This window comes from Mandrillus leucophaeus, unplaced genomic scaffold, assembly GCF_000951045.1.
Source record: "Mandrillus leucophaeus isolate KB7577 unplaced genomic scaffold, Mleu.le_1.0 Scaffold4, whole genome shotgun sequence".
Classification (NCBI taxonomy): Eukaryota; Metazoa; Chordata; class Mammalia; order Primates; family Cercopithecidae; genus Mandrillus; species Mandrillus leucophaeus.
Window position 1 is genome coordinate 10,794,512 of NW_012104253.1, and position 16,805 is coordinate 10,811,316.

Here is a 16,805-nt window from a genome sequence, read left to right on the forward strand (position 1 = left end):
ACCTCATGGTCACAGTGGGCTGGTTGGGGCCTGGGGCAGTAGTAGTTGGGGCCAAACACATTTGTCCCCTTTTGTCCTCAGGATCTCGTGGCTCCACTGGGGTCCCAGGACAGCAAGATAGGGATGTAGGACAGCTCAGCCCTGGAGTCAGAGGAGGGCACACACCCTGGTTCCCCTCTTCTAACTGTATGGCTGGGCAAGCCCCTTAGTCTCTCAAAGCCCTGAATCTTCTCATCTGCAAAATGGGAATGATGAGCCTTGCTTTACGAGTTATTGTAAAGATTGAACCCAATAGCACTTGTAAAGCCTTTAGGAGCCTTCTGGCACATAGTGGGCTCTGGGATCTGGCTGTCCCTGTCCGTCCTCCCCCAGAGAGAGCAGGGTCTGGTTCCAAACTTCGCCACACTGGATTTGGGGGCCTTCCAGTCAATTCCTCCAGATAACTGAGCTGGCAATGGGCAACAGCACTTAGCCTGAAATAAATCAGTGGCAGCTTCTTGAAACCCTGGTGCAGTATGACAGGTTTTTAAGAACTCAGACTTCCGAGGCCAAGGGTTCTGGGTCTGAAGCTCAGCTCTGCCCCTTACTGGCTATGTGACTTTGGGAGGGTGGCTGAAGCTCTCTGAGCCTCCGTTTCCTTATCTGTAAAGCGAGGACGGCAGCCAACCCATCTTCCCCAATGGGGCGAGAATGGTTGACCCGCGGCGCCCCCTGCCGGTGGGACCCGCGCCGCAGCCCGCGGTAAGGGCGAGCAGCCAGGCCTGGCTCCCGAGCGCTCCCTGCTGGCGAGGCCTGCCCCACCACGCCCCTCCCCTCCCCTCACCCGCGCCCGCCCCTCAACCCGGCAGGATCGTGCAGATGCTGCTGCCGGTGACCAGTCGCACGCGCGTACGCCGTAGCGGCGTCAGTCCGCTGCATCTGGCGGCCGAGCGCAACAACGACGCGGTGCTGGAGGCGCTGCTGAGCGCCCGCTTCGACGTGAACGCGCCGCTGGCGCCCGAGCGCGCGCGCCTCTACGAAGACCGGCGCAGCTCCGCGCTGTACTTCGCCGTGGTCAACAACAACGTGTACGCCACCGAGCTGCTGCTGGAACACGGCGCCGACCCCAACCGCGACGTCATCAGCCCCCTGCTCGTGGCCATCCGCCACGGCTGCCTGCGCACCATGCAGCTGCTGCTAGACCACGGCGCGAACATCGACGCCTATATCGCCACGCATCCCACCGCCTTCCCCGCCACCATCATGTTCGCCATGAAGTGCCTGTCGCTGCTCAAGTTCCTCATGGACCTGGGCTGCGACGGCGAGCCCTGCTTCTCGTGCCTCTACGGCAACGGCCCGCACCCACCGGCGCCGCAGCCCTCCAGCAGGTTCAACGACACGCCCGTGTCCAACAAGGAGCCCAGCGTGGTGCAGGTGGGTGGCGTGCGCCGCCGGTGGGGAGTGCTGCTTTTGGATGTGACCCGGGGACGCGCGCGCATGGGCGGCGGTGGGGCCGGGTGGTTCGCGCTCCTCGGGAGCAGCGTGGACTAGTGATTAACACCTTTGGGGGGAAGTGTGGACAGCTTTGGAGGCAGCAGAGCACAGTGGTTAACCCGCGTGGTGGGTAGTGTGGCTTAGCGGTTAGGGCGCTTTGGAGGGAGCTTTGGAGGGAACTAGAAGTTAGCACACTTTAGAGGCCGCAGAACTTAGTGGTGCATTGGAACAGTGAAATCCTTATTGTGGTCCGCTGAGTTGGGGAATTGAAGGAACCAATAGCGGAGCGGAGAACTCTGCCAAACTAAGAGGCTTGTCACCTCCAGCAAACCTACACATGGAATGCGATGTGAAATAAGCACGATCCGGAAAGGGATGTCAAGAGCAGGCTGGTGTAGGGTCAGGTCAGAGCAGAAACCAGCGACCCAGAGGCAGGACATGTCCATGTTGTTACTTTAAAAGTCAGAATTGGGCTGGGCGCGGTGACTCACGCCTGTAATTCCAATACTTTCGGAGGCCCAGGCGGGCGGATCACGAGGTCAGGAGATCGAGACCATCCTGGCTAACACTGTGAAACCCCGTCTCTACTAAAAATATAAAAAAATTAGCCGGGCGTGTTGGCGGGCGCCTGTAGTCCCAGCTACTCGGGAGGCTGAGGCAGGAGAATGGCGTGAACCCGGGACGCGGAGCTTGCGGTGAGCCGAGATCGCGCCACTGCACTCCAGCCTGGGCGACAGAGCGAGACTCCATCTCAAAAAAAAAAAAGAAAAGGCAAAAAAAAAAAAAGAGTCAGAACTTAAAAGGAAGTTAGACACACGCCTCTTCTGGAGATCATTATTTTAATGGTTAATGGGGATCATTCATGAGCTGCCTACTGTGTGCAAAGTTTATGCTCATGTTACTTAATTCTCATGTTAAATCCCCTTGGAATTGGTTTCATATGCCTGGTTTATAGACAGGGAAATTGAGGCTCAGAGGTGATGTGACTTGCTCAAGTTGCCCATCTTCCACTTGGGGCAGCAGAAGCCTGTGTTGAGGTGACATGGTTCAGGGGATCCTAGCCTGGGTATGCACAGTGTCTGTGCTTGGACACATCCCCTGTCCTCCCTGGCCGCAGGCTCCTGCTGGTGGAATGAACTCACTTCTTGGTCCCGGCGTGTTCTCTTTCAGTTCTGTGAGTTCGTATCCGCCCCGGAGGTGAGCCGCTGGGCAGGACCCATCATCGATGTCCTCCTGGACTACGTGGGCAATGTGCAGCTCTGCTCACGGCTGAAGGAGCACATCGACAGCTTTGAGGACTGGGCCGTCATCAAGGAGAAGGCAGGTAGGAATTTGCTGCTGCTGCCGAGGCTGGCAGATCTCCCTTCCTGACTCAGAGTCCCAGGCCTCAGGGAATGCGACTGTTCCTAACCCTGTGACCACCTGCTCTGTGCCAGGCTCTGTAACTCCTTGGATGAAACATGAGGAATCTGCCCCTCACAGAGTTGTGCCACCTGGGCCAAAGTCACAGTTAGTTAGTGGCAGAGCTGGGATTAAAACCCAGGTTTGACCAACCCCAGAGTCTCTCCACTACATCTTTCCATGATGTTTTAAACAGCTACAGCTCCCTGAGGGGTACCAGGACCTTCAGAGTAGGTTGTGAACGATTTGGGGCCACCAAGAGGCATTGTAGGAGGGGAGAGGGGAGGATGGTGGTCTAGGGTGTCTGAGACTAAAGTGCACATGAAGCACCTGGGTGTCCTGTTAAAAATGCAGCTTCTGATTCTGCAGGTCTGGGGCGGGGCCGGGGAGTCTGTATTTCAGCAGGCTCCCAGGTGACGCCAAGGCTGTTGGTACACAGAACACCCTGGTATGGGAGACAGGCCCCTGAACCCTGGAGCCAGCCTTGCCAGGACCTTGCTGGGTGAGGCCTCTCCCCACCTGAACAGACGTGCCTGGGCAGGATCATTGTCCAGTCCCTTTCAGCTCTACCCACCTGAACTGTGCCAGGCACAGTGAAGTGGGGTTCGGCCACTGTCCCTCTGATGTGTGCAGAGTAGATGGGGCTGCCTGGCTAAGCCAGGCTGAGGAAGCCAGAATCCCTCTTAGGCATTGATGGAGCTCACCTGGGCAAACAGGATTTCTGCCACCGGTGACAGAAATGGGTATCTGTGCAGTGGCATTCCAGCTACCCTAGGGCTTTCTCTGGCTCTGAGGGTACAGTCCTGCCCTGGCCAAGTGTTTGTCAAAGGAGGCTGACCTGCAGCAGGTCATTGTCATTCCACCACTACTGCTCCTGTCCCCAGGTGAGACTGTGCAGCCTCGGGGGCCCACCCCTGTGCCCTAACTCTGACTCACCACGTTCCTCCTTGATCCTCACACCCCTGTGATCCCAAATGGGCTGTAGGATTTTTCATTGGCACAGGTGCCTGGAAGGCACTTGAACTGAAGCCTTTGATAAAGTTTCTGGGGCAGTAACGGGGAGGGAGGCGTCAACTTGCCCATTCACTCAGGGCTTAACTCTAGATGCATGATAAACCTTCAGGGAATTAATGAATAATTGGTTGCTGTCACCTCGATCCTTGGCCACTAGAGGGTGGAGCAGTCTATGCCTAGATATCAGTCCCACCCTTTCTGTTACCTTCTCCTGCCTTCCTTAGAGAAGGGTGATCCCTCACAACTAAACCATGCCCCAGGGAAATCCCTGCAGAGACCTTAGTGTGCAGTACACATTTGTTAGCCAGTAAAACAAGTCGTTCTTAAGCAATACCTATTTGGGTTACTTTAAAGCCCACTTTCCACCTGCAAGATGGTCCCCACGAGCTTGTTTGTTTAATGCTACAACATCGACATCCTTATTCTGGGAAGGACACCACCCAGAGCCCATGGATTGGCCAGCCCAGCCCTCATGCTTCCATGTCCTCTGCTCACCAACAGCCTGTGCTGAGTTTCCCAGAGGGGAGGTTATATTCTAAGCTTGTTACCTAAGGGTTTTCCCCATCTATTTTCTGGACTGTTAAAAAAGTGTCCTAACTGGCCTCAATGCCTATAATTAATTATTCCAATTCAGCCATTAAATGAATATATATTCAAGACCTTCTATGTACAAGGTAACCACGTTATTTTTTTATCCAGACCACAGCATTTAAGAGATAGAAATAGGAACTAACCAGACAAGATGCCTGGACAACAGGAATGATGCTTCCCTGCTCTTTGTGGTACTATGTAGTAGAAACATCTGAGCTCAGAAGGCAGTGAACTCAGAGGGCAGCTTGGAGGGCAGTGGAAGTGTCAGAAACAGTGATGGGTGTGTGGATGCTTCGCTAGGCAACGCTGCAGCTGCCTGGCCCTCCGCCTTCGCTGCACATCCCACCTGCCCCTCCAGCCCCGGTCTTGCATGACTTCCTTGCCTTGCCACTTGCTGTTTTCCCTGCTTAGAATGTCCCTGTCTCCTGTCCTTACCTGGAAATTCCTGCCCTCAGCCCTCAGGACCCACTCAAAGGGCACCGTCTCTTGTGGAAGCCTCCCCTGGAGCCTCTGGGCAGGCACCTCTGCATATCTGGCCCAGGCACAGAGTCAGGTGCAGCAGAGGGGCTCAGCATGTGCCTGGGGAATGAATGAATGAATGAGTGAATGAATGAATGAATGAATGAGTGAATGAATGACATTCTGTGATTCTACAAGCCCTTTCTTTGTGTCCGACCCTTTGCTGAGGATTGAAATAAATTACTCCATTACTGGATGCATTCATCCCCTGCTCTTACCTCTACCCACTCCCCAGCTCAGAAAACTTCACTACATGGCTCCTGGGGGAGGCAGCCAGGTGGGATTCCGGGGCCTGAGGGGAGCTGCCAGTCTCTGCCCCCTTACCCTGGCCTCTCAGCACCTCCAAGTTGAATTCCACATGTGGGAGCAGTTAAGAGGTCAAACCTCTGACCCCATTGCTAAGGCTGTGTTTGGGGGCCCAGCTTGTGTGTGAAGAGGAAGAGGCTCAAGAGGAGGGAGACACCACCACTAGTCCCAGGAGGGATCCTGGGCAAGGCTCAGAACCTTGCTAAGCCTCGGTTTCCTCACCTGTGAAATGGGTGTGCTAACCATGCTGTCAACTGCTTGAGCTGTGCAGATCAATGAGGGGTGAACAGTGGGAAGGTGCCTTGCTGGGTCTCTTTAGTTGGCAGGGACTGGGGTGACCAGCAGCGGGCACCCCCTCTCTTACCCATCCACATCAGCTGGGCTCCTCCCATAGGCTGGGGTCACAGATGCAATCCCTTTGCTTATTGCAAATGATAAATCAGCCTCTGCCTTTCCCTCCTTTTTTCAGAACCTCCAAGACCTCTGGCTCACCTTTGCCGGCTGCGGGTTCGAAAGGCCATTGGGAAATACCGTATAAAACTCCTAGACACCTTGCCGCTCCCAGGCAGGCTGATTAGATACCTGAAATACGAGAACACCCAGTAACTGGGGCCACAGGGAGAGAGGAGTAGCCCCTCAGACTCTTCTTACTAAGTTTCAGGACGTTTCAGGACGTCGGTGTCCCCAACTCCAAGGGGGACCTGGTGACAGATGAGGCTGCAGGCTGCCTCCCTCTCATCCTGGACAGCTATCAGGATCTCACTGGGTCTCAGGGCCAGAGCTTTGGCCAGAGCAGAGAACAGAATGTGTCAAGGAGGAGAAGAATCATTTGTTTACAGACTGACGAGCAGATCCCAGACCTCCTCTGCCTTCGGGAATGGCAGAAACCTTCATTCCTGGGGCTAGGGCAGAGCTTGAGGTGTTCTGGGGAAGGCGGGCTCAGAGCCTTCCCTGCGCCCCTGCACTCGCTCTGGAAAACTCACCACTTGACTTCAGAGCTTTCTCCCCAAAGACTAAGATGAAGACGTGGCCCAAGGTAGGGGGTAGGGGGAGCCTGGGTCTTGGAGGGCTTTGTTAAGTATTAATACAATAAATGTTACACACGTGACACCTGCCCAGTGAAGTCCCTCTCATCAGACTTCCTGACGCCTGAGGTCCTCAGCCTTGCTCCTGGCAGTAGTGGGAGCGGGGCAGGTGTGGGGATGGGGCACAAGGACCCCTGAATGTGTCACCTTTGTTTGGGCTCCTGAAAGACCCCAGAGGCTGTGTTCTTCACTCCCCAGGCGAGGCCTGATGATGGCCCAGTGGGTTTTCCTCTCCTCGTTCAATCACCATGGAAACAAGCACACCATCACAAACAGCCTCAGGGCCCACATGTCTCCCGACACCTGGGGATGTCTTACACGTTTCCTGGCACTCTGTGTTCACACCCTGCTCACCCCTGTTTTGCTGGCTGTTGAGAAACTAGGGAAAAACATTAAATACTGGCCACCGTGAGTAGCAGTGCTAGAGTGATGGCCATGGTCAGCCCTTGCAAAGGCACCAAGCCTGAGAGTGCATGGAGCTCTGGCCTCGGCGTGCCTCCCTCTGTCCTCATGTGGCCCTGTGGGATGAGCAGGACAGGAATTGTCATCCTGTTTTCAGGCGGTGCAGGGCAGAGCTAAGGCTTGCCACCATGTGGCACTCTCTGGGGGTCTCTCCAGGCCCCGAGGGCTGAGATGCAGCAGGCCCTATTTCCATGGAAGCTGCAGTGACTCATTGGCGCTCCCTTTACAAGTGTGAGTGAAGCCGCCGAGTCCAGGCTACTCTGCAGCAACACCGGAGCAGGCCACCTGGCCCAGAGCCTGTACCAGGCCAGTCCCAGGATCTAGTAGAGTCTCAAGCAAGGTTAAAGGTAGTTTCTGGCCTTTGGAAATTAAGCAGCTAGATTGATGGAGGGGAGCACTGGTTCCAGGCTCAGCCTGCTGTTGTCTTGCATCTCTGGGGCCTCAGTTTCCTCATCTGTATGGTGAAACATGATGGCCCCTTGCTGGCTCTGACACACTGGGTTTCTTTTCCTTTTTTCTTTTTTTTCGAGGCAGAGTCTCACTTTGCTGCCCAGGCTGTCATGCAGTGGCATGATCTCGGCTCATTGCAACCTCCACCTCCTGGGCTTAGGTGATCCTCCCGCCTCAGCCTCCCAAGTAGCTGGGACTGTAGGGGCATGCCACCATGCCTGGCTAAAGACACACTGGGCTTCTATGGAATCAGTAACTCCCAGAGAAAACATCTTCCAAGCAGCACTTTCTGGCCACAGGTCAAAGGGGGCTCAACCTGGTCTTGCCCACTCCTTCATGATACAAACGAGAAACTGGCCCAGAGAGGGGAAGGGACTTGCCTGGGCACACACAGCAAGTCCCTGGGGTTCCAGCTCAGCGGTTCTTGGCCACAGTCCCATGCGGCCTTGCTGTTCACCAGGCAGAACCTGCAGGGACCCTGAAGAAGCCCCAAAGGAAACCCGCATGCTCCCCCACTGGGGATGCTCAAACCCAAGAGCCCAGGGTAAGTTGCCAAGGCGGGTTCAGCTCCCAGGGGAGAATCCGATGGAAGAACGCCTTTGCTGACCCGGAAGCCAAAGGGAGGGCATTTGCATCTCAGGTGACTGCTGGTCAAACTGACCCCAGGGGTGGCAGGTGGTGATGGATGAGGCATGCAGGGCCAGTGTGCGAGTTGTTTGGTGTGTGTGGACTGAGATGGGTATTGGGCAGACTCTTAATCTACAGCATCTCGTGGACCACATTATGTCCTAGGGAGTCCTAAGGCAGCAGCCACAAATCTCCGAGCCCAGAGACGCAGGCACTGGGCAGGGCAGTGTGCCAGTCTGAGGGAGGTGCCACCCTGGGGGAGATGAGGCTGAAGGGGTGAGTGGGAGGTATAGGGGAGGGGTTTGGCCACTGTTTTCTCTGTAGTCGCCATTTGCAGGATGTGGCACCTCCTGGCCTAGGACGCACCAGTGCTACATTTGGGTTCTTAGAATATTAATGTACAAGCGTCCATGCCACTTAGTCAAACACTGCTCAGGACCCCTCCCTGCAAGCGCCATGCCTCCTTAGGTCCCTGCCCCCACCTCCCCACAACCCAGCAACTAAGGGGTTCATTCCTGGCCTGGGACTGCTCCGGTGGGTTGGTTCCAGTTGGTCAGTGCTCACATTGTGCCATTCGTTATGCATTTTGACCATCACTCCTGTGTGGAGCACTTTACAGCCACCTCCCTCTGCAGAAGCGGGCCCCTCCTGCAGCCGCACCTGCCTAGCCCCAAGAGGTTTGCAGCCTCAGGGACGTCTCACAGCATTGCAGACACAGCCCTGAAAGTCTGGCAGAGATTCCCCTTCGTGAACTTGACCCAGTGGTGGGTGTCGGGGATGGTGAAGGGGTGCGGGGGGTGGGTGCCTGGACTGGCTCCGGGTTTTACTTTGAACCAGTGCCGTTCACTTTATGATTAGGGGAGTATCTGCTGTTGTTACTGCAGCAGCATTTAAAACTGATTTTTTAATACCAAAGCTTTCCTAAATGCATGCTTTCTGCCTACCTCGCTTCCACGTGGAGGCATCATGTTGCCAGGGGCTTCTCTCAGGCCATGTCTTGGTAGAGGTTTCTGCTTCCCAACTTTTGAATGAGTGAGTCATCAGGTACCCCCTGGGGCTGTGAGCAGGGACAGGCCAGTCTTACCAGAGAGACCTGAGCTTTCTCCCCAAAGACTAAGATATCTTAGTCTAAGACTGGAGCTCAGGTCCTCTTCTAGCGGATGTGGTTGGTTGTGTGGTCCAGGCACATCATCCCCTGGGCAGCACAGCCCATAAACGGTATTAAAATGTCAGCATGACAGAACCTACAGACACCACCAGATAACTACAAGAGGTGACTTGTGGTTGGTGGAGCTTTTGAGCATCTGGGTAGCACAGTGGGCCAGGCACTCATATTGGCCTCACAACAACCTATACAGCAGGTCTATTATCAATCACATTCTTCAAATGAGGAAATTTCAGTACAGAGAGGTTAAGTAACTTGCCCAAGATTGCACAGCTGATAGATGGCAGGCTAGGATGCAGGCATTTAAACCCCTCCTATGCAGTTTGCAGGGAGCTGAGGCTCATCGACATGGATCCAGAGGGCCTGTGTGATGCCACACAGAGGGCAGAGGAGGGTACCCCACCCCCCAGCCCCTTGCTGCTCTTTAAGACCAGACCAGTCAGAGGCTGAGGGTCCAGGTTGAGGACTGTCCCCATCCCATGGGTCAGATAATGACTCTGAACAGCTCTGCCCGGGCCATTCCTGTTTCTGTGGCTCTGAAGTCTTCAGAGGCCATTGGACAGAAACCACTGGCTGGCTTCCTGGTGAGGGGGCTGCCCCTCCAGGGGACTCCCCATGCCAGGGGAATCCTGGAGTAAAACAAGGCAAGTAGGAGGGGCCCTTGGTGACCACCGATCCTGCAGCCTGTATTAGTGAGGAAGAATCAGAGGCCATATCCGGGCTCCAAAGGAGGGAGCCTGTGACCAGCCAACACTTGCCTGGGGTGCAGAGGAGGTAGATGCACCTGTTTCCTAGTCCTCCATTGTACAGATGAGGAGACTGAGGCACAGAGTGAGGATTAACTTGTCCAACATCACGCTGCTGATGAGAACACCATAGTCCCCAGCCAGGACTGGCCCGCCGCACCGTTCTTAGTTGTGAAAACTGTGTTCTGATAAAATAAGCAGCTCGGCAGGCCAGCAGGCCCACCCTCTCTCAGCCATGGAGCCACGTCCACAGCAGCAGAGAAAACCTGGGCCTGTGTGCAGGTGGAGGCCTCTCAGGTAGCTTTGCTAGTAGGACACTAACAGCAAAATCCAGGGCCACTTCCTGCTACCGGTACTCCCCTCTGCACTGTCACAGGCAAAAGCCCTCAGCATTCTATTGATGGGGCACCTGGTATGTAACAGGCCCAGGGAGAGACCCATCGGCAGGTAACCCGGAATCTGAATTAGCTAGAGAGGATCCTTTTGTATGTGCCAGAGAGAACGAGGTTTAGGGGAATTTGCTATTATTTTTAAAATTGATTTATTTTGCCCGTGGACATAGACTCCAAGACCATGATTTGGAGAAACAATTTGGTCAAACCACCTGTTTTGTCCACAAGGGACCAAACTCCTGTTTGGCCTGATTTTCCCTCTGACCAGAGTTGGGCACAATCACCTTGGCACAGAGGCTGCCCTGAGGCTGTGCACAGAGCAGAAGGCACTGCAGAGAGACTCATTCTCCTCTCACTGTCCTGCAGATGGGGCAAGGAGACCCCCAGAGGAAGTGTCCGGCCCCACAGCACAGGGCGGCGCTGAACTGCAGCCCCACCTCCCCTGGTTCCAGCGCCTATTCTCCGGAGCACGTTGGACGCCCTGGGGGGTCCACGCCAGCATGTCTTTCCCTAGTGGCTCCTCTCCTCCCCTCCTCACCTTCCTTCCGTTGAACCAAGCTCTTGGCCCCCAGCGCCCATTCCCAGATATCTCAGAGGTTTCAACCACTCCTGGCCTCACTCAAACCAGCCACCTCTGCCAGCAGCCCTCAGCCTGGGGCTCATTCAGCTTCATGATACCCAAGATATGGAAACTCCAAAAGAAATGTCTTTATTCTTTTAACTTTCTCAATATTTACAAAGAACAAGAAGAACAACAACTGAGATTGGCTTGCAGAGTGGGTGGCAGGTGAACAGATGTGTCACTCTGGCTTCCGGGGTGTCTGCAAGCAAGGGCAACATCCTAGCACCCATGGTCTGCACAGGGACAGCAGGACAAGCTGCTGGGCCCTGGCCTGCTTGGAGAGGGGCCAACCAGCCCCCCAGCTTCCAAGACTGCAAGACTGAAGGGTGACTGCTTGAGGAGCCCCGCCCCAATCCTGCCCTCCGCTCCCATACGCACACAAATGGAAGAGGCCACACTGTGGCCCAGCCACCTCCTCACAGGAGAGCACCTCGGGGACCTTGACACTCCTGCAGGCCAGAGGTGGGGGCTGAGGCCCTCTCGGCCCGGCTAGAGGTAGCCAAAGACATTGAAGATGGGTGGGGGCACGGCCGGCTTGGTCGGAATGGGTTTCAGCACCACAGGCCTGCACACCTTCTGCCCCAGGCCGTCCACATCCTTGCAGAGGTGCGCCAGCTCCCCGGGAAAGGCTGGACTCTTCTTCCACAGGCCCAGGCTGGGGACAGGACTCTGAGGCAGGGCCCCCAGAGGGCCCGGGTAGATGGGCTGTCCATGGTACTGGAAGGGGCAGCAACTCCAGGCATTGACGCGGCCCACCAGGGAGACCCCAGGCATCTTGAGTGGCTCCTTTTCAGCCAGGGCCCTCGGAGACATGGGCACTGGGACAATCTCAGGCCCCAGGGGCTCCAAGCCCTTGCAATTTTTCTTACCCTCGTAGGGAGGTCCCTCCCTGGGGCCCAGTCCCCCCTCCAGCCCCACATGGTAGCTGTGGGTGGGCCTCGGCTCTTCCCAGAAGGAAGCAGGCAGCTGTCTTTTCCTCATGGGCACCTGGCCAGGCTGGGCAGCTTCTGGATGCTGCCCCTGTAGGAGCTGCTCCTTAGCAAGACATTCCTCCCTGTAGGGGTTCCTCAGCGCCTTCTCCTTGCAGCCCCCACCCCCGCCGGGGCTGGAATCAGGGCCCAAATCGAGAAGCAGCCTCCCGGGCCGGTCCTCAGACCCCCTTTTCAGGTAGGGCTCAGCGGCTCTGCCCGGAAGTCCCCGCGGGAGCCGGGAATACTTCTGGGAGAAGCGCTTGAGCTGCTTCTGCAGGTACTTGCGATGGTCCACGGAGCGGCGGCAGGGCGCTGACTTGTCCAGGGCGGCCTTGATGTCGCTGGACGCCAGGTTCACGAAGTTCAGCAGCATCTTCACATCACTGTCGGATGCCATCACCAGGGGGCCACTGCACGAGGCTTTCCATGAAGAGGGTGGGCTCTGCTGGTGGCCGGCAGCTCCAAGGAAGGGCACCAAGCTGACCTGGGGGACAAAACAGGCCATTGGAGTCTCTCCGAGCAACGACACCCAACACTGCCAAAAGACCACAGCACCTGTCTGCAAACGGTGTCCCCACCCCAGCACCCCTCAGCCTTAAACAGAGTCCTGGGTAGAGGGATGTGGGTGCAAGTGGCTGAGCACTTCCTGCACACCTGGGATGCAGCAGGCGCCAGCAGAGCCTCACCCAGCCTGCTTGCGTCTGGTGCCCTCTTCTTGCAGCCAAGGCTCAGAAAGGTCAAGCAACTCGCCCAAGGTGACCCAGCTACAGGTGGCATTGCTGGGGCTGGCACACATTCCCAGCCTGCCCCGTCTCCCACACACCACGCTGCCAACTTGCCAGTGAGGTGTTTATTCTCTGAGCTGAGGCAACTGCTCCACTTTAAAGCAAGGCCAAGCCCCCTTCCTCCCTGGTGGTAGCCTCCCCCTCCCACCACTCCCGCCCCCGGCATGAGGAGCGCCAGCCCCCCTCCTCAGTCCCCACGCTCCACCCCCAGCTCTCACGCAGGACCAGGCAGGACCCCTGTCTGGCACTTAATCGAGACCTGCCTTGCAGGCTGATCTCAGGCTGCGGGCAGCAGGGACTCCCCCGAAGAAGCATCTGCAGCAATTTCATGCCTCCTCGGCCGCCACCCACGGCACCTCGCCCCTCCCCCAGGCCCCAGCCTGCTCCACACCCGCCACCCAGTCGGGCCAGAGCCACTGGGCCTCCACACTGACCGAAGGTGCGGCCAAGGCCCAGCCAACGTGGCCCGGCAGGTTCCCCACTGCAGACCTGGGACAGGCCCCGGCGCAGCCGGCTGAGCTCCGTCCGGCTGGAAGCAGTTGTGCAACCCTCGAGTGGGCTGAATGGAGGACAACTCCCCGGAGCTGGGGGGCCCCTCAGGCCAATCAGGAGCGCCTCTCCAGATACAAAGCATCCCAATCAGGCGGCGGCGCCCCGTTCCCACATTCTTTGCCGTCACAAATTGTCACCATGGGGACCATCACAAAAAAGACAGCTCCCAAATGCAATCATTTCCCGGTAAATTTCTACCCTTCAGCCCCACTCTCCTGGGCCTCCACGCTCCTCCTCCCCTTGACCTCGGTTCCCTGGTTTCTCAAGGGGGTGGTGTGTGTGTGTGTGTGTGTGTGTGTGTGTGTGTGTGTGTTTAAAATGTCCAGGATCGAGAAGGGGCTGGGCCTAGTAGAGACAGGCTTGCAAACCTCCCCCAAAGACTCCAGGCCTACAGCTGCCATGCTCCAGTGCGGACAGACAATCGGACGGGGTAAGCTGGGGCGGGCTGCTTTTCCCGCTGTCCTTGAGTGTTGAGTGGCTCTCTCTCTCTCACTCTCTCTTCTCCTCTCTCTCTGTCTCTCCGTCTCTCTCTCTCTCTCTCTCTCCCCCTCCCCCCCACCATCCCCACCACCCTCCCTGCCAGGATCCCCAGGGATCAGGGATGGAGGGCCTTCGAGGTCGGGAGGTGCGCTGATGCCTGTCGGAAAAGGTGGCCGAGGAAGGACTCTGTAACGAGGTGCTGGGATATCCATGGGAAGGGAGCTGGAGCTCTCAGGAATCTTGTCTTTATGTTTGCTTCCTCAATTGAGCTGCACAAAGCCTGAATTGCCCATTCAGCGCAGCCGGACAAAAGGTTGGCGTTGCACGGTCCCCTTGCATTTGTAGTCAAACAGTTAGGGACTTAAATCGAGTCGTCATGATGGAGAAAGAGGTGGACAAAGCCCATAGAATTGCCATCAGCAAACATTTTCCTGTGTCATATTAGCCAGTTTCCATGGCTCCCCCTGGCCTGCGGACAATGGCACAAGTTTGCACACTTGGCTACTGTCACCGTGCCAACGCCGGCGGGGCTGCAAGCAGGGCCGCTCTGAGCAAGCAAGGGAGCCCAGAGCCGGCGTTGGCCCTGCCCACCAACTGGCCAGAGGGAAGGTGAGGCTGAAGGCGAGGGCGGCTGCCTGGGAAATGCTAATGGTCGTGCCTCCGTGCCAGCCCAACTCATGGGCCCCTTTCAAGCCTCATCGTTTTTCTCTCCAGGCTCAGCCTCCTCTTCCCTCCTCGTCTCCTTCCCCTTCCTTTCCTCTTCCCCTTCTACTGCCTTCTCCTCCTGCCTCCCTCATCAGCCAGATGGCTGACGGTCTATGCACCAACCCACGCCTCTGTACTGCAACCTCAGATTTGGCATCTTAGGTTGCAGGACTCCTCTCTGGAGTCTCCCTACCCAGACTGGGGGCATTGGCAGGGCAGGGCCAGGGCCTCCATCCAGGAGGGATGGCCCCAACTCCTTCCCACTGGCCAATAGACAGCTGCTGTGGTCTGCCTCCAATCCATCTCCCCTACCCCCAGCCTGAGGGTCCCTACAGGCAAAATGAAGGGTTTGGAGGAGATGGCCCGTGCTGACAAGCTGTAACTCAATTTAGGCCTTGAAAGCCAGCACTGTATTCCCCATGCTCCTATCCTGCTGCGGGGTCGGGGAAGTGTGGACTGAGACGGAAGCGCCGCTGGACTGACGCATCCTAGATTGTCGGCCACTACGTGCCCTGGAGAGTTGCTCCTGCCTGTGGCAACCTTTGCACGGGTGAGAGCCAAACCATCATCATTTTAAGTGCCAGAGATTCGAGGGCTATGTGTTTCTGCAGTAACTCCCAGCCCACCCTGACTGGTACAGGCAGGAAATATCCTTTCTGCTCCAAAACACCTGGCACACGTGGCTGGAGAGAGTGTCCTGAGGGCCTGTGGCCACCAGGGCCAGCTCCCTGCTGCCTACTGCATGAAGCCGGTGTGCACAGCCAAGAGTTCGAACCTCTCTGGCAGCCAGCACCTGACCACATAACAGCCTGCTTTGCTGTGCCCTGCCTTTTTCTCCCCGGGCCTTCTGTGCTTTCTGTAGGCTGCATCATTCCTCTCTCCAGAAGATCTTTTCTCTTCTAAGGGCGTCAAGACATTTTAAAGCCACTCAGCTCAGCTCCCAGAGTCCTCGAGATCCCACGGCACCTGCAGCCCTGCCGGCCCATTCCGCGCTGCCAGATCATGAAGATGTGTCTCTTTTCTTAGCTAGTAGTGAGTCCCTGCCAGGCCCGTGGACTCCATGGGAGGTGAGTCGGTGTCTTATGAAAGTCTTTCCAAAGCTCTGAATGTGGGCTGTTCTCCCACCAAACACTTTTTGAGGAAAGAGAGAAGGAAGAAAAGAGGGAAGCGAGAAAGGAAGAGGAGAGAAAAGTGGAAGAAAATGGATTCTTTGCGGACACTCAGCATGTGCCACGAGCCATATTCGAGCCACATGAAGACCTCACGTGACCCTCGGGGCAGCTCCGTGAGGATAGTGTTTCGGTTGCCCTGACAAGTGAAGTGAGGTTGAGTTACTTTCCCAAGGCCTCACAGCTGTTAACCAGCAGAGCTCGAACTTGAAGCCAGGCCTGTCTGCGTCCAAAGGCTGAGGTGGATCTGCCTGGCCACATTGCCTCCTGGCGCTTCCATGAGCACCAGACACTGCCTAAACGCTGCTGGCCAAGACCAGATTTTCTCCACGCGTCCTGGGTTCCACTCTTCTAGCCCAACGTTGGACCTTCCTGACTCAGGAATACGGGAGCTGCAGCTTTGGGAAGTGAGGAGCGGGGAGAGGAGGCAGCTATGGCTTGAGGCCAGGCCTCTCGGTGCCTCTGACCCACACAAGGGAAGGCTCTCTGTGTTTTTGTGATTGGCCATATAGGCAGGTGGAAAGACAGCAGTAATCATACGAGTCTGAAGGTTCTCCCAGTGTTCTCTCATTATTGTCCTGTGTCTGGGCAGAGGGGATTATTTTTCCCATTTACAGTTGGTGACACACTCACAGAAGCCTCAAACCTGATTCTTGGGCCCAACTCAGCCAACCCTGTCCTCTCGGCCATTCTTCAAGGCCCAGCTCAAACATCCCCTCCTCCAGGATGCCTCCTGCCAACTCCTAGCATTGTTAATAATGCCCTCTTCACATCCCTGTGTTCCTAGAGTCAAAGATGAAGTCTAACCTCCTTAGCTAAATGCAGAAGACCCTTAGTAATCTGACCCCTACTACAGTCTGGCACAGAGTAGCTTCTTACTAAATGTGTTATGAATTAAATACTTTGCCCATTCCACTGAGCAGGATTTTTCCTGTGGACCGTAAACAGCTGCTTCCTGTTTTTTGTTTTGTTTTGTTTTGTTTTAAATTTTGTCTGTTTATTGTTTGCCCCACCCAGGTGAGCTCCAGGAGGGAAGGGAGGTCACCCACAGGTTTCTCTCTGTACCTCCTGTGACTCGAATGGACTCAGCACACAGCAGGCCTGAGTGAAGGATGCTTGTGGTTGCTATAGCTTACGTGACAACGAATTGTCTGTGATCCTACAGGACTATGGCGCATGAAGCTGGAAGCGCTTCTTCCCGACTGCATCGCCCAGCACCAGAGCCTGGGTTCTGTAAAGCTCTGCTAAAGGCACATGAGCTGTGCTGGCTTCAACTGCCGTGAACTCGGA

General features: G+C 56.2%; 2 protein-coding genes across 8 annotated transcripts in view; one reads left to right on the forward strand and one right to left on the reverse strand.

The window, feature by feature from the left end:
* Window positions 1-6,414, forward strand: part of ASB2 (ankyrin repeat and SOCS box containing 2) — a 42,705-nt gene extending 36,291 nt beyond the window's left edge. Inside the window, exons 8-10 of the mRNA XM_011991724.1 lie at window positions 849-1,413; window positions 2,644-2,797; window positions 5,774-6,414. Coding sequence (XP_011847114.1) covers window positions 849-1,413; window positions 2,644-2,797; window positions 5,774-5,910 — 856 coding nt within the window. The 3' untranslated portion in view covers window positions 5,911-6,414. The remainder of the gene's footprint in view (window positions 1-848; window positions 1,414-2,643; window positions 2,798-5,773) is intronic.
* Window positions 6,415-10,915: 4,501 nt separating this feature from the next.
* FAM181A (family with sequence similarity 181, member A) overlaps window positions 10,916-16,805 on the reverse strand; it is a 10,709-nt gene continuing 4,819 nt past the window's right edge. The window contains exons 2-3 of one of the 7 annotated variants that reach the window (XM_011991725.1): window positions 15,156-15,477; window positions 10,916-12,308 (exon numbers count right to left, since the gene is read on the reverse strand). In XM_011991725.1, the coding sequence (XP_011847115.1) occupies window positions 11,343-12,308; window positions 15,156-15,218 (1,029 nt within the window). In that variant the 5' untranslated portion in view covers window positions 15,219-15,477 and the 3' untranslated portion in view covers window positions 10,916-11,342. Of the gene's footprint in view, window positions 12,336-12,872; window positions 13,246-15,147; window positions 15,478-16,805 lie in introns of those variants that run through there. The other 6 variants (XM_011991732.1, XM_011991731.1, XM_011991726.1 and 3 more) reach the window with 6 other exon arrangements.